The following is a 23,912-nucleotide window of genomic DNA, read 5'->3' on the forward strand; positions in this document are numbered from 1 at the left end:
CTGTACATTAACAGAGCAACAAGGATACAGTTCTGTGATGATGACCACAACATTTTTCTTTTCAAATGCATCATGAAAGTAGAGAATCCTCTCGTGGTCTAACTCAGCCAAGAGCTCCATCTCTCTTAGAGCAGAGGCTTTCCTTTTGGCCCGAGCTGATATGAACTTTGCAGCATACTCCAGCTTTTCTTTTTTCTTGGTCACCCGTTTTACATAAGAAAAAGCTCCCCTGCAAAAACAGACATTACAAAAGAAGCCTTTAAAAGCAAATACAAGGTATATCAAGTGGTGTTTTTTTTTTCAAACCCATACCAAACATGAAAGTCCCTATGTCCTGACAGACCTGCCAATTTCCTTGTGGATGTCATAGTAATCTGTCAGCCTACGCATACGTCTAAGAATGGTCCCTTCATCCTCCATCTGTTCCTCTTCCTCCTCCAGCCGTTTTGCTGCAACGGGGAATAAAAATTCACAATTATTGTAATATCTGTAATACTGCACCTGGTACTCATGTATATATTCTGGGAATGTAATTGAGATCTATATACTATATAGTGTATACAAACAACTTGTCACTTTTTATGCCTCTAAGTAATGACTAATTTTTTTTTATTTACCTTTACTCTAAAGTCACTAATGTTAGGATTTAGCAAAATAAAACTTTGGATCACCTCACAGGTTCTATCTACACGTTCTGGAGTTCTAGCTTACAAAACATAGTTCACAAGGAATATTTCACAGTCAGGCTTAACAAAGCCAAACAGTCAATAATTGTAATCCATGGTATTCGCCATGTAAATGGACTTTTACAGACTGCACCAGGAAAGGTTCCACTGGCTTTTAGCTACAATAAAACAAACAAGAAATTACATCTGAAGAAGCAAGTGTACAACAGGACATTAAAATGTTCTTAATTTCATGCAATGATGCAGTTGGTTATAAATTCCTACAGTAATGACAATGCTACTGGTGCATTCACTTAAGACAGTTAAGACATCTAGGTAGTGTTTAGAGTAAACTAAGTCATGGCTAAATTAAATGTTTGGTATGTATTTTATACTGACGATTTGAAGTTGAATGTTTTGTATTTGGACCGTTTTTAGTATGAAGGCAATAGATAGCACAAGTGTCCACTGGACTGGTGTCATTTATAAAAAGATTTCTCATCCTGTGCAAATCAGTCATAAACAAAGGTCCTGTCCTGTCATCTTGTGACTGGATGAGTTACCCCTACATTATATAAGTGAGGAAAGAAATCCTTGGCCAACTCACAGATCCTAGCAATTAAATGGGTTAAATACTGTAAATGCTGAGCATAATACAAATTGATACACTATATGTCATCCAAATAAATGCAACTATTTAACATTTTATTCCAGTATATGTTTTACCAAGATGGACAGTGAGCTCAGCCTTGCATGAGACTTCTCCTGCCAGGTTCTTAGCGGTGCAAGTATACACTCCTGAATCTTCAAGTTGTGCATTAAGGATCACTAGGGAGCATTCTTGATCATCATACACAAATGTAAAATGACTGCTCTCTGCAAGCAGTACATTGTCCTGGAGAAAAAACAAACATGTTTTACTAATATAACATTCTAAGATAACAAAAAAATATATATAATAATAAAATGTACGATAGAGGCTCACCTTATACCATAAGATGTCCGGATCAGGTTTGCCATCAACAACCACAGCAAAACAAGGTGTTTCACCAACACAAACATCCAAGTCTTCCATGATGGTCTCAAAAGCAGGAGGTGCTACAAAGTATAAAATGTGCTGTCTGTCACAAATTCAGTGCAGGCTGGTGAAAAAATGTATTATGTGTTATGTAATTTACCATAAAACACCCACCGGCTTTGTGGTGGGTGTTTTAGGGAATGTAACATAATACATAATACATAATTACATAATACATAACAGTATTGTAATATGTATTATAAGAAAAGTTGAGATGAACTTTAAAAGAAAGGACAGTCACCTGCCATTGCAAGCTGGACAGTGCAAAGGTCACTGCCATACTGGTTGTTTGCCATACAAATCAGCTGTCCAATGTCAGTTCCCTTCACTCTGTATATCTTCAAAGCATGCTGGTCATCATCTGGCATTAGCATCTCATATGTACCAGGTTTATTCACAAGTGCCATGCCTCTCCTGTGAACCCGCAGTTTGCTAAGTAATATGCAAATTAAATACATAAGTGAAATACTGTAGTTTTTAACTAGATTTCTCTTACCTTTTCCAAGTAACTGTTGCTTGGACATGGTTTAGGGTTACTGTGATAGTAGCAGGCTGGTTCTCCACTGCATATACAACATCAGGTTTGTCCACAATGACTGGTGATTTGTGCAAATATTGCCCTGAAATCATATAGTAAAAGTCACCTTATATATTGTAATAAAAACACCTGTCCACACTAGACATTTAATGCTTTAGCCATTAATGCCTGGGCCATTTAAAAGAAAATATCCAAAATGAGATTATTCTGAAGATATGTATACTATTTTGATCATTTACATACTCTTATTGCAATTAAGGGTAGTGATATCCTTCATCCTTCATCCAATCCTTCATGTCTTCTTATGTTATTTCTTTTTTTTCTGTTTTCTACTAATTACTAATTATGTAAAGCTGCTTTGCGACAACAACAGTTGTAAAATGCGCTATACAAATAAAATTGACTTAACTTAACTTGATATGGCACAAATAACATCCCAATAATATGCATATTAATAATATATTATTATATGTTTTAGAGGTTTGCAAACAAACTGGAATGACAAACATGATTGACCACAGACCTCAGATGCAGTCGCTCAGAAACTTTTCAAAACTTTTAAGCACATGATGTTTGCTTCTTTAGTTTACAATGAGAAATGCTAGGTTAACGTTGCTGGACTGACACTTTTATCAATATCATTTACATAAATTAACACCCAAAATTAGTAAGTAATTTGTTTGATTTAAAAAATCTGCAGATATGTAAACCATTTTAATGTAGTAAACATGTATGAATATACCTTATTTAAACATGGTTTATGGTGAAATTTAAAACGTTTAAATGCTATATCAAATTGTCTGCTCCAAACAAATTAAGATCTGGATGCATTTTGAGTGGGCTGAGAGGTATTTTTAGGCATGTATTACAGAAATTAGAGCGTATTATTATAATCATATTTAAATTCACTACATCCAAAATGTTATAGACTTTACAGGGGGGAAATAAAAAATTATGGCATAATGTACTAAAATCCAATCAGGGGTGTGTACGTAGTATTTAAGCTTCTTTACTATTTTTATCATGTGCATGACGTTTTCACTAAATTCATCATTCATGCAGTTGTTCCTGACAATACTCATAAAATGCTATGTATCACAATTACATATTTTCACATTGCCAACAAATTGCCTTAATATGTTTTTTTCTAGCAGAATGTGGCCAGCCATTTTTTTTCTCCCCTCACACCTTTATCGACTAGCTGAACCAGGTCAGTAGGTTGAGAGGGTTTGCTGAAGGCTTTGCCGGTGCTGCAGAGTACCCTGAAAGCATATCGGACTCCTTTCGAAAGAGAGGTCATGGTGTAAGAGGTCTCCCTCAGACCAGATGCTATGATTGTCCACTGGATGGAGCCCAAAGCTTGTTGCTGGACAGCATATATGAGGGAACTGGGATCTGTTAAAGAAAGAACATAAAAAAACCACCTATGTTCCAGGAGCTACGTTGACGGCCTTCACATTTAAAATCCAAGCAAGGAGCACTCATGCATCCATTTCTACAGGCAAACTCTCACCACTTTTTTTTCAATAGCCCCAGCTTGACTGTCTTTCATGACAAATATATCTAAATACTTTTGAGAAAATTTAGTTGTGCATCTTTTCGCAAACAAATACTAAAGAGTATCTGTAAAATACATCAAAAAATTAAAAATTAAAAATTTGTCACAAAAACGTAAAGAAGCACATCCTAAAAACAGGGATAACTATAACAGCAATCATGGAACAGATATTATAATCTGTATATATTATTATACATAATACTTCACAAATAACACAATAGACCCTTATTGACTTTGAATCATTTGACACAATATGCTCTTTTCTCTTGAAAGCATTTTGATTAGTTTGTCAAAATCCTATATGACAAGAATGGTGGAATCATGGGCTTTAGGACCAGAGTACTCCACCTCTGCTGTATAAACATATCATACAGCATTCCTTTGTTGTGAGAAAAGATTTAATTTACTCAAAACACAATATGTGGTTTGTAGGCACAAGTTGGCTTATTTGAAGAAGAAAAATATATTGAAATGCAATAAAATATATATTTTTAAAAACTCAATTGGAGAGCCACCTAACATCTTGAGTTGTATATTGTTTTGTTCTGCCTCATACAACAAACACTGCACTCGGGGCCCCCCAAGACAGAAAGAAAGTTTAGCTCAATATTGCATATAGTACTGCTTATGTAATGCTTTGTGTAACTCTATTAAAAATGCAGTCATAAAACCACTTTAAATAGCAACACTTTGGATATTAAAAACAAGGATGCAGTGGTCTTTCTAACATACTTGATGTTAAAATGTGATTTAAAAGCAGTTAAAGGCGATGCAGCTCAGAACTCAGAAGTATTATATTTGCAAGAGGCCAGTAAACAAAAAGCGTGCAATAAAATGCAAAAAAGCATTTACCAATGGATGGATCAAGACTTTTTGGTCTTTTCCAGCTTAAAGTGATGGTTCTTCCAGTTATGGACTCAACAATCGGAGATCCATCAGGAGGTTCAGGAATGATGTCTGTTGAAAGAAATGTTCTCTAATGGCTTCACTAGAAAGAACACTGCACATTTATATATACATTTATTAAGACATAATGCGAGTGATGTGGATATAAGACTATGGACCATTCAGTGCTGCAAAAAAAGAATTTGTCCCTTTCCCAATTTTCTTTATTGTTGCATATTTGTTAAAATCAATGTTTTATATCTTTAAACAACAAGCAATTTTATAAAAACAACATTTATTCATTACATTACATTGTGTGTCCTCTTACCGGTCACATACAGATGAGCATAGCAGGCGGCCTTTCCCACCTTATTGGAAATAACACTTTTATACACACCGCTGTGACCATGACACACTGAACGAATGACCAGACTGTGAACATCCCTGTCTAGAGAAGGCAGAAGACAAAGTAAGCAATGTAGCGGAGTAATGTGCAACTCAATTGTAGTGTGCAGTTCATGTTCAACTGTTACCAAGATTTACTGTTGTTTTGTTTTTTAGTAACTTTAGTGACTTCACCTTCATTGACATTTAAAATTCTGAGAGTTAAGGTTGACCTACATTGTGTCATCTTCCTGTCTTCAGTGCTGTCTATCTTCTGGCCATTATGGTACCAGGTAATGGTGGGGTATGGCATGCCTGTCACTTTACACTTCAGGATGGCCTCTTTCCTCTCTACCACTTCCAGGTCGCTGAGGGGCTTGACAAAGTCTGGCATTGTTCTGCGCTCCATTTCTCCCTCCAGCACCTCAGGCTCCTCTGGGATGGACGGCATCTTCTCCAACCTCGACCTGAAACACAAGGAATACAGTAATACAAATATAGACCTTATTCAGTGGTCATTCTGCTGTATAATTCAAACTGATACTGTACATGGTGCGTGCAGGTTGGTTTAAGTGTTAGCTTGCGGCTGCAGCAAAGGAGCAGATAACACAGCTTGCAATTGCTTTTTGTAGTAGAGTCTTTCTATTCCTGTTTTTGGAATTTTCACCCACTCGTCCTTTGGCTGTCTTGAATGCACAGCATGTTTAAGATCTACCCACAGATTTTCAATGATGTTCGGGTTAGGGAGATGCCAGGGCCACTGCAACAGCATCAGCTTGCATTTTTAGAAGTAGTTTATGGTGGCTTTTGAAACTGATTTTTCTATTTTTTCCAAACACACCACTGATGAATACAGGCAAAGAGATTTAAAGTGCTTATGCAATCTTCAGCAAGTTGCCTAGAGTAGCTCATGCTTTTTGAATGAAGCATAAAAGTTTATTTTATTAATTTATTCCACTCTGGAAGTGTCAGCAGCTGATTACTAATGACACTTTTTTGTCCTGCCTAACCATTATTAATGAGTCAATTCGGGCCTAATAAGTCAATTAAAGTAGGTCATGTCCAGACTTTTTCATGAGCCACACTTAATATTTATAATTTAAAATATACATTAATTATTCTTAATTAAATATCTTGCAGTGTAGGAATCTTTCAGGACAGGAATACGTGCAGGACAGGAATACTCTTGGCCAGGTTTAAAAACCACTGACAGCATGTCTTACATGTGAGAGGATATGACTGGACGAGGTTCCTGCACATAGAGTTCAGCTGAGCTTTCAGCTTGTCCATGAGAATTTTGTGCAATTGCAGAGTAAAACCCCTCACTCTGCTGGGTAACATGGGCGATGAGCAGGGAGTGTCGCCCACCCTCAGTGAGAATGTGAATATTTTCGTTCTCCACCACTGGTTGTTCTAACGAGCAGAAAGAACAGACATCTTCTTAAAGTAACTCACAAAAAATATCAGTGTTGCTAAAAATGAATGCAAGCAAGCAAGGCTCCACTGCATTATTCAAAAGAGATTTGATAAATGGTTCCTGCTTGCTTGCATAGTACACCATGTTAGAAGTATTGCTTTATTTTTAGGAGCTGAGGTACAACAATGAAACACTGAACTCTGTATTGCAAAATTGTCCTCACCACAGTGGGTCCATGTGACTTTAGGGGGTGGTGAGCCACTGACTTTACAGTCAAAACGAGCAGAACGACCTTCTAAAACTTCTAGTGCATCCAGCTTTCGTGTGAAGAGAGGTTCTTTTGATGGGATAACAGTGAGCTTGGCACTGCTAATCAGCTCCTCTTACATATGAAAATGAAAAAATGACATGTATCACTGCTTAAAATATCAACAACAAAATGCTAAAAATACATGTTTGCATATTTTTTAAACGTTTTATCATAATAATATGTATAATAATATTAAACTAGTATATTATATATATTAATATATTTTATAAAAGCTACATATTGACTCAGTAAGTGTGTAGGTGCCCAGTAAAACACTAATAATTAATAATAAAATAAATAACGCTTATACAAAAAGCAGTGGTTTTATAAATCAATGTGTTTATTTAACTATTCTAAGACTTCTTAGCTTTAGCTAATTAATGCATTATTATGTCAAATCAGGTGTGCTGGTGATACATTTGAACAAATGTACAGTATTTGGTGGGGGCCATCAAGAAAAATCTGGAACTTAACTTTCATATTTACCATTTTTATAATAGTACAAACTGTTCTTAAAAGCCCACCTACAAGCCCCCAAACTCACCTATTAAGTCTGACAGTTTAACACAGTTTGCTTAGGTGCCTACTGACATTTGCACAATACTATACACATGAACTATTGATTTTCATTAATAACTTTAATCACAACAAAGTTATTACTGATAAGATTACTAAATAAGAATTTATTTGCTTTGTGGTGGAAGCAAACCTTTTGCTGTGCTAAGTTTGCAGGTGTAGCAGCCACTGTCATCCTCATGGACAGATCTGAGCAACAGACGACACCTCTTCCCATCAAACTGCATCTTACAGTCCAGTAAAGCTGGCTGGATCAACTTCCCATTGGCCAGCCAATCCACGTCTGTGTCTTGTGGCCCAGTCACGTGACACTCAAACAGAGCTGTTTTTCCGGCACGTACCCTCACGTCCTGCAGCGGGCTGGTGATGGTTAAAGCCTCTAAAGGAAAAGGAGCTGTGGAAGAAATGTGTTGCCATGGAGATCAGTAGCCTTGCACTGTGGATAGAGGATTCAAGAACCGCATTATCTGACCTTTCGTTCACTCTGTCTAGCTCCTTATGTTTCTCATTCTTTCTCACCTTTGACCTCCAGCTGGCATTCAGTCTGTTTGGTGCCATATTCATTAATGATCTTGCACATGTAAACTCCAGTATCAGATTTTTCAGCCGACTTAATTCTCAGCTCACATCTCCCATTGTTATCTTCACGGAGCTCGTGCTGGCCACCCGTTTTGATATTCACTCTGTCCTTCAGCCTGAAAGTACAGTTTCTTTATTGTATTTCAAGCAGTTTATCCACTCCATTTTAACTAGACTCTGACTGACTTTTCAGATCCACTAACAATGATTTTTCTGAATTCTACAATGTACTAAAACTTCATCATATTGGAAATGGAAAAAAGTCTCTTACCAGTAGATCACTGGCTTGGGCTGTCCACAAAACTGGACACCCATCTTGACTTCTTCTCCCTCAGTCACTGCCTGGTCACACAAGGAGACCTGATGACATAAAGGAACATTAGTATCAACAATAGCAGACACTGAGATGAGTTGTCATGATAAATATAAGCTCAGGGTCCAGATTGGTCAAGACTGTATACAGTAAAAGCGTAAAGGAATTCACCTGGAATGTTGGGGGCTCTTTAAAACGTGACCTTTCAGTCATATTAAGCATCCCAAAGTTCACACCCTCCTCCATGGGGCTCAGAAACTCTTCATCAGAGGTCACTGGACTACAAGGCTGCTCCAGTGGCAAGTTCAAACATCCGCCTCTGGCCTGAACAGGCTCTGAGACAGAACACACAGAGCCATTTATACGGTTTGTTGTGAGTCTTCAGCACAAAACTGAATGCCTTAAAAGTGTTTCTTCTTAAACTTTGTTTACTTCCAACCGCTGCCACATTTGTAGGTGTAAGATGGGATTTGAATTTGCTTATATATATATAAAAAAAAAAAAACATTTTTGGCCACACTGTTCAGAAACAAGCAATAAGCAGGAAGTTGGAAGAATGTCATTATTTAAAATAAATTATGTAATTATTAGCATTTTAATAATTATTATTATGTTCTGTATGCTCATCTGTATAGCAAATAATGGAAATAAAAGAAAGATATTATTCATCCCACTCAACACCATAACTGTAGCCTACACAGCTACTGTTTTTGACTTTTTTTTTACCAGGATGGATGTTGCCATGGCATCACGGAACTTGGCAACCGAGCAGAAAGATTACGAAGAGTTGAAGCAGAGGCAGATGGCAGTGAGAACAAGATCTAACTGACCACAGCTGGAGACACAATTGATTAATCCTTCAGTCTCTGACCCAATCAAAATGTTTCCACTCATAGGCGGCACTATTGAGACAGAGCACGCTTTGTGTGAGTGGAAAATTCCAGATCAACTTCAATGGAGTGGTCTGAGCGTAGGCAACACAGCAATACACTTATTACATCTGATGTATCCTGCTGGGGCAACTTGTGTCAACAGAGGCTGGAAACAACTCGCTTCATATTAACATCCTTCAATTTTCAGAATCAAAAAGAGCTCACTAAATTGAATTGATTGCTACAGGCACAAAAATATACCATGTTATATGTATGTTCTTAATGTAACTATATATACTGTATATTTCAGACTACTCTGTTTTAACTAATAAAAGAGGAATACATAAACATTTACATTTAAGGCATTTAACAGATGCTCTTATCCAGTGCAATGTACCAACGTAACTTTGCTATTTACTTAGAAAATATCCTCAGCTGATTTGTATAGGCTAGAATCCAAAAGATACCTCAAGCTTGACGCTGCCAAATACAAAAGTCAGCATGGACACCAAGATACACAATACTCAATACACAATACAATACATACACTACACTTTGCTGGTTATCAAGCAAATCAAGTAAGCACAACCATTAAATGTCTTATTAAATGTAAGATAGCACTTTAAATACTATTGGAAGAATACTCTTTTTCACCTTCAACCAGAGATAAAGTTGGTATACAAGACGATATCCACTGTCTCTGAGCTGAACACAAAGGCATGCAGCATCTCCAGTATGCAAGCCTGTCATGGTTTATTTAATAACCATAACTCACTGTACCCCCCAATCTGCATTTGAAATCTCGCCCTTCTTCCCTCTCTTCCTTCTCTCTCTATCCATCTACACTTGCATTGCTTGAGACTCAAACCTAATCAGCTCAACTCTCATTACTTTTTGAAATTCACAAGTACGCAGCACCGTAATCCCCCCCAACAACACACACACACACTTTTTTTTGTTTCAGTCCAACCCATGGCCGATTTTCCAGGCCATAAAGACACATTAATCTTGCAGCGGGAAATGAAAACAGGCTGCAATTACTTGAAGGAACAAGGGACACTATAAATACACTGTGTACTTAGTGGCCTAATAAGGAAACACAGGCACAGCTTCTGCGCTAGCCCCAGATAGCAGAAGCACTTAGAGAAATAGCTGCAGCTTTGCCGGAGAGGAACGTAGCACATTCAGTTAATCCACTGCATCCAAAAAATGTGAGCACAGAATGTGCGCAGAAAAAGCTGAAGTTAACAATAGCAGGACTAAATCTGCCTCCCAAACCTTTCAGAGTTTGATGCACAGCTCTTGGCTATGTATAACTAGCAACAGTGTATGATGTTTAAGCCCTGATCCACTGAAAATTTCTAATTTTAACAAAGGTGTGCTATTCCTTATTATTCAGCTGACCACAGATGGGGCTAAATATGAATCCCCTTTTTGAAGCACAAAAAAGACAGCAAATAGCAAAATCCCTTTCCATTAGCAAGCCAAAATACAGTAAATAGCAGAAAATGATAATCTCATCATTCAGATTTCAGACTAAGGGCTTTTTTTTTTATCAATCGCCATGGCAACCAGTGAGGAGCTTAAGCTGCACTTTCAAAGGCCTGTCATTTGAGACGTTCTCCAGTACGAAAAAGGGAACATGTGCTTTGGGAAGGCTGTTTGGCTCAGAAGTGCATTTATGCATTCAAGCATATTGAATGCTCATTTTGTTCGGGTATAATGGCTGTGACGCAAAAAAGGATCTGGGTGCTCCGTTCACCTGACTGGATGAAAAGTGTGGCTGTGCTGGACACCCGTCCTGCTTTGCTGGTGGCAGTGATAGAGTAGGTTCCTGCGTCACTGGGTCTCATCTGGCGGATCCGGAGAGTATGCCGTTCCCCCTGCGCCTGCACCTCATATCCTGCTCCATCCTTTAGCTGCATGTCCCCCTTTCTCCACATCACTGCCAAAGACCAGCCATGATTTAGAATTGAGCCATAAATGAAGCACACATTTATCAAAGCCTAACATGCATTGTCCACATGCATGGGCAAAATATCAACTTTGATTCTTGATTTATATATGCTTAAACCATGAGTGAGCAAAATAGGCATGCTTTATCCCTTGACAACGGTTAATATAAAATTTCCTAGAAGTCCTAGAAATCCAATTATTTCTCACTTGGTAGCTCACTAAAAAAACAAAGCATTTCTCTGACAAATGCACTTTATGCTTTTAAATCAATAGCTTACCACATCTTGAGTTTTTGAGGAGATATTTTTACTATGATTTGAATGTCATGAAAAGTTATTGCTGTGTCTTGTTTTGTATAAAAGCTGTAACTTTAATGTGTTGAAATAAATATTATTTAGAAAGTAAATGTAACTACATATTAGTGCTGCAATGTAAATCTAATGTTTAAAGTTTTAATGTAAATGTAATGTATTTCCACCCTCAATATCTGTGGTTCTCCAACCTTTTGGACACATTTAAAAATGCATGGATGCATTTGAAACAGAGACCCACCACTATGTAACAGGAGTATTCCTAACACCCTATCCATCAAACCTTTTTACCTGGCTAGTTTATGTCTTTGGGCAAGTCATTTTAACTGCAATACATATAATTCTTGTTTTTCTGTAATCAGTGCAGTGACATTTTACCAATCCTGTTTCTGCTTTTCTGTAGCACAATAAATATGTTAACATCTGTATGATGCAATCTTTTTTAAAGCAATTATCTGACATTATAAATGTGATTCCTAAATCACTGTGCATCACTATTCTCACACATTCTGCAATTATACAATCTCTAAGCATGCTGCACTCAACATGATCTGCCTTGAATTTATGACAATGTAAAAATAAGCTTAAGCAAACTTGCCTTGATAAGAGTTTCCTGTGATAACACACCCCAGTATCACCTCTGAGCCAGTGGCTGCTACAACATCCCTAAGAGGCAGTTCAAACACAGGAACTTCCAACGCATCCTCTTCTGCAGACATGTAGGAATCATCAGAGGAGTCTTCTGGGAAAGCCAAGCACAGGTGATGGTGGTTTCACACGAACGTACTCATGTCAAATACTCAAAGTCGATGCAAGCACATATTAATCATATTAATCATCAATTTTAGTTGAACAGGGAAACTTTTTTTTTTTTAAGACATCTATTTATTGATGTCCTTGCCCATCTTATCAAAACCATGCATGGAAATACACTCCCACCACATCTTTACTCTTGAATTACTGCTGGTTAGAAACTTCTGAATTACTTGAATTACTGCAGGTTGGCTCCGTTTTACCAGTAGGAGCACCGTGCGCCTTTCCTTGGTTTAAACCCGGCACTGAACAGCTCATTCAAAACCCGAAAGGAGTAGACTTGTGCACACACATTATAGAAAACCAAATCAAAGCACATTTATCACACTACAAAAAAAATGTACTTTCCATTAGCAGTGGACATAAAATATCAATACAATCAACCAATACTTTTGGGATAAGTTGGAGAGTTGAGAATAAGGTGGGATGGGGATCATCCATCATCCTGACTTCATTATTGCTTGTCACTGAATACAATCAAATCCTCACAGCAATGCTCTAAAATCTAGTAAAACTGTAGGGAAAGTTACTCCAAAAAAAGCAGGATGAACTTTTTTTTATATTTTTAATTTCAAATTCAAAAAAGAAACAATCAGCAGTCTTAATACCTTTGTCCATATAGTATTTCTCTATTTTGTAATTTTAGATCATTTTATATACATTTATTGATAGCTACAATGACAATATACTTCAGGCATTATCCTACAACACAGCAACATCCTGACTGAAAAAGTCAAAGAAAAAAAACTGTTCTGTACTCTGGTACATTGGATGTGAGATGAAACAATGATTGTAATGCAGGCTGACAGCTTGAACTTAACGATATGTACAATCATATTGGAACTGTGTAGACATAAAGCCCTTTTTACACATATAAAAAATAGTCCTACCATTTTATGGGACCAAACCTAATCTGACAATTGGAAGCACAGCCAGCACCACCATGCAATTACTTACAGACCCGAGCCAGGGTACCCTACTCAGTAAATCACAAAAGCAGTAAATCAAATTGGTGTATTCAACTGATTTCAAATCCTGATCCTGAAGTAACCCCTCCGCATTTTAGTGTCATCCTGCCTTGACACACCCACTTTCAATGCAGAAAGGGCCTGTTTATAATTAGAGCAGGTAAAACATTACCATTTGCATGGCAGGAGAACTCCAAGACCAGGGCTGGGAACCAGTGGTCTAGTCTGATTCCTTTTACTTGTTTCCAGTAATATCCTTTCATAGAAAGCCCTTCTACAGTGTATGATATTGTGTGAGTGCAAATACATTTACAAGAGCAAACCACATGAATATTTTTAGCTCAACCTTGAGACATTTTGTCTCCACAACAACTCATATTTCTACTGTTCCATACTATAAACTTGGTTTCTCACCTCGCTCTTGAGACACTGATGTCCTCGGTTTGCTCCTTCCTTTTTTTTTCTGCTCCTGAGTTAGTTTGATTTGTTTTTGAATGCACATTGCCACCTGCTCCTCTTCCTCCATAGGCTCATCTTCAACTGTAATGGTAGGTATTGTCAGCTCAGGTAGGGGCAGTGAGGCTTTCTTCTCTTTTTGTCCCTTAAATGACTCTGGGAATGTGGAAGCTGAACACAGAAGCCTGGGAGGTTTTGGAGGTGCTCGGATCTCTTCCTCTTGGAGTAGGGGCCGTGCTTTTTTGGGAACAGGGCTTGATGTCTTTTCATCCAGCTTAGGCAGTGGTTGTTCAGCCTTTCCAGGTGACACTACATTAATAGGTGATGCCGGAAGTCTGCTTCCCAAGGATTTCTGTGTCAGGCTTGGTAAACTGTTCTGTTGTGGTACTTCGTGGACAGGGATTTTTTTTTTTATGTCAGTGCTCTCCACCAAATGACTAGGCTGCAAGTCTTCCCTTGACTGGCCTTCAAGAGCATCAGGAGGTTGTGTTTGGGATGCTATTTTCAATCTGCTTTGAGGTGCTGGTGGTTCAAATAATAGCTCCGCTTTTGTTTGCTTTGACAACTCCCTTACTGGTAGCTTTGGTAGGTCCCCTTGAGACATTTTTGCTTCATTTACATCAACCTTTTTTACATCTGCATCTTCAAGTCTATTATTGACCTTTGGTGGGATTAATTCAACCTTACCCACTGGCTGCCTGTCAGTTTGTGTAACATACTCAGTTGAGAAAGCTTTCTTGATATTAGGTCTCCCAACAAGTCTCTTAATCCGCTGGAGCTCCTCTGAGAACTTGTTTTGAAAGTTCTGGACCTTCTGAGCATAGGTGGGCCGATCTTCCAACGAGGAGGCTCTTTGCTTGAAGATGGATCTTTTGAGCGCAATGTCACTCATGGTGCTGTCATAGCCCTTAACTGCTTTACTCCCACCATCTTCAGAATCAGTTGATGCTCTTTGGCTGAAACTGGCCCATGAGCGCCCTGACGAGGGCATTTTTGGTGTGTCAATGCTGTGCCTGCGTTCTTCAAAGGCTCTTACCTTGTCAAAGATTTTGGAACTTGACCGAGGGAGTTTAGGATTCTGGAGCAAAGCTGAGTCTTGGGAACCACTACTTTGAAACCAGGTGGAGGATTTGGTCTTTCCTTGTTCTTCTTCATCTCCTATCTTTTTGTTACCATTTTGGGCTATTGAGTCTGCTTCACTAATCAAGTGTAATGCAGAAATGGGGCTCTGGGCATTTTGGAAAGGCTGACTTGTGAGTGGGGATGCTTCCCCTGTAAAAGAGTCCAATTTTCTCCTGGAATGAGGGTGATTGAGGGAAATGTAATGTTACAACAAAGAAAGTGAAATGAACACTTTTAAAGTGTTACATTGCAGTCTTGTGATGAAATGTCAAGCAGCAGTGACAACAGTGAATAAAAAATGAAGCGAATACAATAAATCATTTTACAAATATCATGACCCACAACAGAAAATAATGTGATACACAAGAGCAAATACATGCAAGTAGTGACAATCACTGATGCATGCTACAGAGAACTACCAAATCTGATTAAAAAAGCAAGTGGAGTCAAAGGAAGGTAATAACTCAAGAAAAGGAAAATTATATGTATACCTTAAAAGGAAAAACTTAAATAAAACACAACAAATGAGGATGAATGGTAAAACTGAAAAGATTTATGTATGTATGTAAATTTGGTTTGTGCCCATTTAAACCACAAAGCTTTGTGCTGTGATATCACGAAAGCCAGTATTTACTCCTGGACACTGTATATAGAAAACGTCCTTTGGCGATAGAGGCTGAACACACTGCCATAGTAGTCACTGGCTAAGGACATACTTTCCTCAGACCCCACCGCTGGGTAGTACACACTGATCTGAGAGGCCCGCACAAGGGCTTCCACTCCTAGGTGTCTGACAGGGGGGCTCTCAACACACCCAGCATTTGCTTGCCTGCCAGGCTGGAGAGGGTCTTGTAGACCTGGGGCTCTAGAGCCCAGGGCCAGCATCTCTCTCTCCACTATGGGGCCATCACATGGAGTGGGGATGTGGGCAACCGTTGTCTTTCCACCACCTGAACAGATATTATGCTGTATTACTATGGAGGCAATATTGCATGGCATTCAAGGACAAGATATGATTACCGATCTTACCTTAATGAGCAAGCACGTTATGAACAAAAATGACTGGAAGAAAGGACAAAAAGACTTTTTTTACCTGACAGATGACTGCTAACTGCTTGAGCTCTGGACCTTTCTTTCGTCTCCAAGGAGACCTGGGATTCCGCGTTCTCATCATCTGTGTTTTCTGAGTCTGCAGAGAAACAAAGCAGTGTTTGTCAAAATACACAACACCAGTTTCTATGAACCTGGGGCTCATTTGGTGGGCAATGAATAAAGGTTCACATTTGAAAAGTAAAATAACAAATTTATCATCTGTTTTTTAGGAAATAACAAGCTATTATACTAGAGGTGTAAAGACATCACAAAAATTACAAGCCAATACTAGGCCAAAACAGTGTCAAAGAATTGCATGTCAGGGATGCTCTGTAATGAAACTGCATCATCTTTCAATGTCCACTGATCCTGGACCATTAGTCCGCAACTGTGCTGAACTGGGGAAGAGAAAAAATTAAAAGCAACAATTACCATTGCTTTGCTTCCTGCACAAGCGAAAAACTTCACTTCCATAGCGGCAGAAAGGAGAGGTGGACAAAAGAGCACGGTTACTATAGAAACAAATGTCTATCTGCAGGCATGTGAGGGTGCACAGATGACACACACACGCACATAAACACACGCTCAGAATTTCAATGGCATTTCATCATCACACATTGAACTCTTTGCATAATCAGAAGTGCTACATAATCCACAAGCACACAATGTAATCTAGCGAAGTATTAAAAATATGAACTGATCACGTTACTAATGACGTTGCTGTTTGCCAAGTATTCAAGCTAATACGTCCATTTTTATTTCTACCTACATTTAATGTGCTATAAAACACATGCATGCATACTCTCAATTATGTCTTTCAATTACATTTTCTCTTTTGCAATATTTTTATAGAGCTAAACACACCATGAGTGAGTCTTCCAAACATCCAGCTAGAGTGTCCAGCTCTCTGGAAAGAACAACAACAAACAACTGTTAAGGATGTGGGTTAGCTGTAAATTTATGGGTGCACTTAAATGTTGATGTCATCTAAAGCTTTATGTCCTCTGGACTATTATGGTAAATTCATCATAAAGAAAGAACACCAAAAAAAATACAAAATGGCAAACTCTAAAAATGGATCACATGCTAATAAATCAACAACAACAGAGACTTCAGATTGTTACACTGACTCAAAATCAGTCTTTGCTTAGTCAAATGTCATGCTTGTTTGCAGCATTTCAAACGCCCTCCCATCCTGCTACCAAGGCAACAGGGTAATATAATTGTCCCTATGGGCATCTCTCTCTCTCTCTCTCTCTCTCTCTCTCTCTCTCTCTCTCTCTCTCACTCACTCTTTCGCTCCATCAGTTTTCGTTCTGCCAGTGAAAATGTTTATTTTTTAAGCAGGCTTCTAACATTACCTCACAGTCCTAATATTAACACGGTTAAAGTATTTTTGCAATTTTGCAGTTTGGTTAAGAAAAAAATTCCTCCCTTCACTGAAATCAAAACAACCATGTCGGAACCACTGAGGAAGTTGTTTACTCCCCATGATGTAAGGGTGAAGGTTAAATAAAGGTTATATGACAATCAAAATGATTAGTCAAAATAACAAGCCAAAAAACTAATATACAATACCAATGTGAAAGATGTTTGCAGAAAGCAAAACAGGCAGAGATAAATTTGTGAAGATTAAGCCTCAGCAGCATCACAATAACATCAACCTTGCACTTCCTATTCCCAGAAGCTGAAACCTTGGCTGCAGACGACTCACCTGGAATCTTTTTTTGGACCAGATTTTCTTCATGACCCCAGATGAACTAAAACTCTTCTACAGCGCGAGCGGTTCCCCATTAACCTGCAATAGTTGAGGGCAAAAAGCAGCACAGTGGAACCTAGACCGGATAAAAGCCTTGCTTCTGAGTTCACGTGGTTTCCGAAGGCGTCCGCAGTTTTGTCCTCTGTCACTTGATGAGCTTTACTGGAAACTCAGAATGATGGCCTCGTTGAAATCTTGAATCTTTAAGAGAGGAGGGATAAGCTACCAACATCCACCAATGTTCATAATGTTAAAGCATCAGAGAGAGTGCCAAAGAAAGTACAATCCACTGGATCCTTAGAAAACATGAAACAGTCCAAATATTCCAAGCACAGCAGGAAGAGGTCCAATAGTCCTTGTTAAGAAGCGGTGGGGAAAAACTCTTTTTGTTACCACCCACTCTTCCTCTCTGAGACGTATTAAAGGGGGCAAGGAAGGGAGAATATAGACAAAAGATGTGTGGGAGGAAAACACAAAGAGTCAACTGAGCACAATCGAAGCTAAAATAAGATTTTCTGCTGTCTTAGCGCTCCTTCCTGTGCTCTCTCTCTATCTCCCTGTCTCTGCTTTCCTTCTTCTCTTCCCAGCTTCCTCCTCTCCCTTTGTCTCTGGTGTTGACTGTGAGGAGAGAGGGAGCATGGCTCTTAGCAAAAAAAGCATCAATTATATATTCTGTCTGGCTGTGGCAGTGACGTCACACTAATCCCAGGTCGATGCCGCTGCTGCCGTTGCTAGTGCTGCTGCTGCTGCTGCTGCTGCTACTGCCGGGATGGGGACAAGAGAGAGGAAGCTGACATAGTGAACGGTAACTTTCCTTTCATCTGTTCCACACAGTCCATATCAAGCTGTTAACACCACCGCGCAAACACACACTCTATTCAAATGCTAAGTACCTTTCTTTGAATGAATGTGCAACACTGAGTGCAGTTACACAGGAACAATAGAAACATGAGTAGTCCATTTTAGACATAAACAACAGAGAATAAATGCCACTAGATCGCATTAAAGGATTTCCAAACAACGGGTGCTGGCAGAATTACATCAATGCAATAGAGAAGCAAGTTTCGATTTAACAGCACAAGGAACCTCATAAAGTCAAATGACTAATGCAGCAGAAGCAGCAGAGAGAGTACAATGCCTCTATACTGCACGTGGTTTTTGGCACATTTCCATCAAATATGGCAAACCTTATTGATGATACCCTCTTTGACTGACATGGCATCAAGACGAAGCTACCAATGCATTCCAGCCGTGCAAGCTTTCACAGTCAGCAAACACAAAACCCACACATGGCTCAACATCTCCAGTGGTTTCTCCCTAATAGACGGCAATCAATAAAAGGAGCCCACTCAACAAAAAAAGAGACTCGGCTCAGGCTGCCTTCACATCTCACTTAAGTGGGATCGATCCAGCAAAAGAGCACAGCTGAAAAAGTGCCTCATACAAAGTGCCAAGTAAACACAGATCTGTATCTAAAGATGGTGTTTGAAATCAAATACCTGAAGGCTAAATGACAGATTGGTTTAGAAAGACTCAATGAATCTCTCATATGAAATATCTCTCCAAGTCTACAGCTCTAATGCTGAAGAATTTATATATTTATATGTGGTTAAACAAAATTGTTTGATGGAAGAAAAGACAAGACTCACTGATTTTAACCTCATCAATACAGCAACAGAAAACCTGAAATGCAATCTATTGCAGTTTGTGAATGTAAAAGTATGTCTTTTCAAGCTGCAAGTTGCAAGAGAAAATAAGTGTATTTTTGGAATTACTTTTTTAGCATGGATTACTAATAAGACCCAACCATAGACAAACACAATCTAATTGAATCTATATAGAACACACTAACTGTTTATTAAGCACACTGAGTTAACATCCACGGTGCAGTATGGGTTTCAAAGGTTGGTTGCCCATTAAATAAAGGCATGCAAGGCCTGGTTACTAACATCTGTTCTTCTCACGAAAGATGAGTTAGTGTGATGCCTAGATGCAAACAACTTTCAGAAAATATGAGCAGCATAAAGCTGGAAAAGGCTACAAAAGCATTGCTACAGATCTTTGTGTGAATCAATCCAAACAAAATAGGAAAAGGACTGTTAAGTAGAAATAGACCAATCAGTGTTTTTGAGGCAAATACTGATCACTGATAGTGCTGACAGATACCAATACTGATCAAGGTTGGGCTGGAATTAAAATATATGTTTTAAAAACATATTACAGAGAATGTGAGGGCAGTCCATGACTTCAATCTGATGAGACAATGAATGATGTAACAAGACAAGACTCACAGCACACAACTAAAGAATGGTTCAAAAAGAAGAAAGTCAGAGTCCTGACTAACTCTATTGAGATGCTGTTGAATCTCAATGAATCATTAAGTCTCAGAAACAGTTGAAGACAGGTAATTTTGCTAAATTGGGAACTACAGGTCAATAAATTCAATGGTTTACTCATTATTGTGGATGTTTACTCATTAAAAGACATGAACACTTCAACTGTTTGCATGCATTGGTTTAGTTGAATTGTTTTTGTCTAACATTGTGATTTAAATAACAATCTGACCACATTTTATTAGTAATCAATGCAGAAATCTAGGTAATTCCAAAGGGTTTACCTACGTTTTCTTGCAACTGTATTCTTGCCTACCCCGTCTTTATCCAAATTATTTACTGGCACTAAGGATCTTAGTTAAAATTAGAGTTAGAAAGTACGAATCATGAACATAGAGGTCAAATAAATATACGTGGCAACTATCTGTAATCACACACTCATCCCATGTTTCTTCAAAGCTTTCCATCAAATCTCTTTAATCAAGGGTATTGGTTGGGAGTTTGTCTCTTCTTTGCACACAAGGATCCTTGGTATTGGATGATTTCAAAGTATTCAGTGGTGCTATATCACTGCAGTGAATGCAGTTCCACAGCCACAACAACATGTCGGGGGGCCTTGTACCCCTCTAACTGATCTTTAACATTGGGCATGATGACCTTAGGCTCATGTGCAGCTCCTACAGAGCGTCCCATTTAATTAGCATGCTTTTCTGTATGGTAATTAAACACAAGCTGTACATGAGTAATTGAATGCCTGTGTCAGAAATTGGGATAAAACATTAAAATTAGAAGGGCATATATATATATATATATATATATATATATATATGAGATGGAAGGACCTAAGCTTGTGTCAAAGGGGAAGCGTGTTTAAGTGCTGGAGTGCTGTGAAACAGTATAAGAGCCCCTAATCCCAACCAGGCTTGTGAGTCCAGGTGACATTTAAAACAGGAACACATGCACAAACATGCTGACAACATGACCGCATGGACCTTGGCATGTAACAAACTCCAGTTGTGGGACATAATGAGCATTACTCTTGTTAGCATAGAGGCTATTGAACTTAATTTAATCAAAAAACTGAATTTTTAGTCCACTTTGAATTATGTACAAAATAATATCACAGTACAGAGTCTTTACATGAAACTCCAAACTTCCAGACATCAAAATGACATGGCTAACAAAGTAGAAGAATCACCTAAATTCTAGCATTGTCTAGCAGTGGATACAAGTTTTTTTTTAAAGCCTTTATGATTTACAATGACAATACTAGTGATAGTTCAGCAGTACAGCAATACGTGTTAAGACAATTAGTTAACAAAACAGCACAAAATGAGTCATGATGGCATAGTTTTATACCATTTAAAAGGAACTGCCTGCAAGAACTTGTACAAGAGATGTAGCTAGCTTCATCCCCACCACACAAACACTCTGCAGCCAGGCCCATCAGATTACTGTTTCTGAAAAATATTTTTTTAGTCCAGCAAATGCAAATGGCGGCATACCACATAAATGAGCAGAGTGTCCAGTTAAATTAAAACAATGAATTGTGCTCTTATCCCTAATGCATACTGACCTTCAGGCAACACGTTTCAGGCTCTAGTACTCCTGCTGTGTTTTTTTTATTATTGATGTTTAATAATGACTTTGGTAGATGAGATACTCATAATAAACTAATAATCTATTAAGGATATCCATCAGTATGTGGTATAATATATAATTTAAGTCCTCCTTAAAAAATTAAAGCACGTTTTTGTGTTCTGGCACCCCTGGTCAAAATGTTACAGTGAATAGTTAAGTTTCAAAATGACAAAAAAACAGAAAAGGGCCCAAAGTTTGAGCATCTGCATCCTCTTTGGTGAGTATTAACTATTCACAGTAACAGAAATTTTAACCAGGAATGCCCAACCTTTTTTGTTTATGAGGTCATGTTAATGATGCGTCTGAGCCTATAAAAATAATAAGCTCCAGCTCCTCAATAACGGATCTGGGCATACTGGCTGTATCAGAGTTACAAGATGGATTAGTGATAATACACTGGTAGGTTTAACTCATTTGCTACAGGAGATAAAGATATAAACAATGTTCCCTCAGTTGAACTCTTGGGTTGCAAATGAAACATCATTCCTTTGGAAGTGCATTAGTCTTGAAACCTTTAGTTTAGCCATTATACATACCATTTATTGGTGTTTATACCAAATTTAAAACCCTGGTGCTTTACTATAAGAATCCTATCTAGTTGATGATGGCAATGGCCTATGGCAATACCTAAAGCCCTTCAAGGTTTATGTATGGCTCTGTTTTACTCTCTTTCGAGGGGACAAAAAGAACTCTGGATTGGAGTGTATATTTAATGCCATGAATGTAAATGTTAAATGAAATACGTCTGTTGCCAGCTGTCTGCTTCTATCTTGTTGTCTTTAACCAACTAAAACGTAATGACAGACTTTTGCAGCACAAGAGTTAAAATACAGGATGAATGTAAAGGCACACAATTAAGCATTCTTGTGTCTTTTTACCCTAAATAAATACAATTGGCTGTTGAAGCTCTTGGCTTATCACCATTGGTCAAGTATCAAACAAATATCCAGCTTAATTGGTTCTCCTGATTGGAGGAGTGCATAATAATAATAATAATAATAATAATAATTTACATAGAATTACATAGAATCCCTTAAACCATTCAACCAGGACAATTAGGCCTAGTGCTGTAAAAGGTAGGCCGCTGGATAATTAGCCAGCACAAATTACATGAAAGCTGTTTCAGAAGCAGCCATGCACGCCCAAGCCATGAAATGACCTCCACCATGCTTCACAGATGAGCTTGTAAGCTTCAGATCATAAGCAGTTCCTTTCTTTCTCCACACTTTGGTCTTTCCATCACTTTGGTAGAGATTAATCTTGCTCTCATTAGCTCCAGAATTTTTGCGGCTCATCTTCTTTGCAAATTCCAATCTGGCCTTCTAATTCTTACTGCTGATGAGTGATCCAGGACATTCCAAATTGTTGTGCTTGCTAATGTTTGTTCAATGGCTCCGATAGATTTTTCTTCTTTTCTCAGCTTTAAAATGCATTGCTGTCTGGTCTTCATGTTGGTTAATTCTCTTTAACAAGAAATTCAGTCTTTATAGGTTTAACCCCAGGCTAAAAACCTTAACAAGTCAACAAGAAATACCTATCAGTCATATGTTCCAATAGTTTTGATCACTTGAAATGAGTGGGTTCAGACAAATGGGGGTATGTTTTGAGCTGTTAAACACATCTAAAGTAAATACCAGAGAACTGTTGTATCATACTTATCATCTTAAATCCAAATGAACAACAAAAACAAAGGAATTTGCCTTGCTGTTCCAATACTTTTGGAAGGGACTGCATTTACATAGACGTGTAATGTAAATAAGCAGGAGCATATTACCTTTGCTTAACTAGATAAGCAGCATTTAATATTACATTTTAAGTACAATATTTTTTATGTAAACATCAAATTGGTCATTGCTTTAATATGAACAACCAATAATAATAATAATATCAATTAAATTTTACATTTTCTTTTTGATGTTTGTTTAATGTTGGTTTTTAGACTACTGTAAAGTTCATCTTAAGATCACCTTACAATAATTCTTAAAACGTAAAGCAACTACTGACCATTAATAAATATGAAATTTAATTTAATTTATAATTTAAGAGTTTTAAAAACACAAGCCTGTAATACCTGTGATGCAATATATTGGTGTAGCACACAATCTTAAATGACTAGTATGCAAACTATGTAATGTAGCAGCTGTGCTGTATTCCTAAAGCTGTCTTTTGATTTATTTTTAACTAATTCCCACACCCAAGAACCAAAAATAGCATACTATGCATAGTCTGAAACAATAATATCATAAGTTTACAAAACACACTGACACATGTCCAAAATACAAGTTA

At 37.9% G+C, this 23,912-nt stretch overlaps 1 protein-coding gene across 1 annotated transcript in view; it reads right to left on the bottom strand.

Moving 5' to 3' along the window:
- The window catches only part of spega (striated muscle enriched protein kinase a), a 46,069-nt gene that overhangs the window by 13,977 nt on the left and 8,180 nt on the right, over positions 1-23,912 (bottom strand). The window contains exons 3-23 of the mRNA XM_072683815.1: positions 15,895-15,990; positions 15,616-15,751; positions 13,638-14,974; positions 12,041-12,184; positions 10,938-11,120; positions 8,475-8,638; positions 8,262-8,350; positions 7,931-8,106; positions 7,545-7,805; positions 6,749-6,907; positions 6,332-6,521; positions 5,346-5,575; positions 5,053-5,172; positions 4,692-4,796; positions 3,470-3,676; positions 2,240-2,363; positions 1,985-2,157; positions 1,651-1,763; positions 1,392-1,560; positions 344-449; positions 29-229 (exon numbers count right to left, since the gene is read on the bottom strand). Coding sequence (XP_072539916.1) covers positions 29-229; positions 344-449; positions 1,392-1,560; positions 1,651-1,763; positions 1,985-2,157; positions 2,240-2,363; positions 3,470-3,676; positions 4,692-4,796; positions 5,053-5,172; positions 5,346-5,575; positions 6,332-6,521; positions 6,749-6,907; positions 7,545-7,805; positions 7,931-8,106; positions 8,262-8,350; positions 8,475-8,638; positions 10,938-11,120; positions 12,041-12,184; positions 13,638-14,974; positions 15,616-15,751; positions 15,895-15,990 — 4,483 coding nt within the window. The remainder of the gene's footprint in view (positions 1-28; positions 230-343; positions 450-1,391; positions 1,561-1,650; positions 1,764-1,984; positions 2,158-2,239; positions 2,364-3,469; positions 3,677-4,691; positions 4,797-5,052; positions 5,173-5,345; positions 5,576-6,331; positions 6,522-6,748; positions 6,908-7,544; positions 7,806-7,930; positions 8,107-8,261; positions 8,351-8,474; positions 8,639-10,937; positions 11,121-12,040; positions 12,185-13,637; positions 14,975-15,615; positions 15,752-15,894; positions 15,991-23,912) is intronic.

Source organism: Salminus brasiliensis, chromosome 7, assembly GCF_030463535.1.
Source record: "Salminus brasiliensis chromosome 7, fSalBra1.hap2, whole genome shotgun sequence".
In the NCBI taxonomy this organism is placed as follows: domain Eukaryota; kingdom Metazoa; phylum Chordata; class Actinopteri; order Characiformes; family Bryconidae; genus Salminus; species Salminus brasiliensis.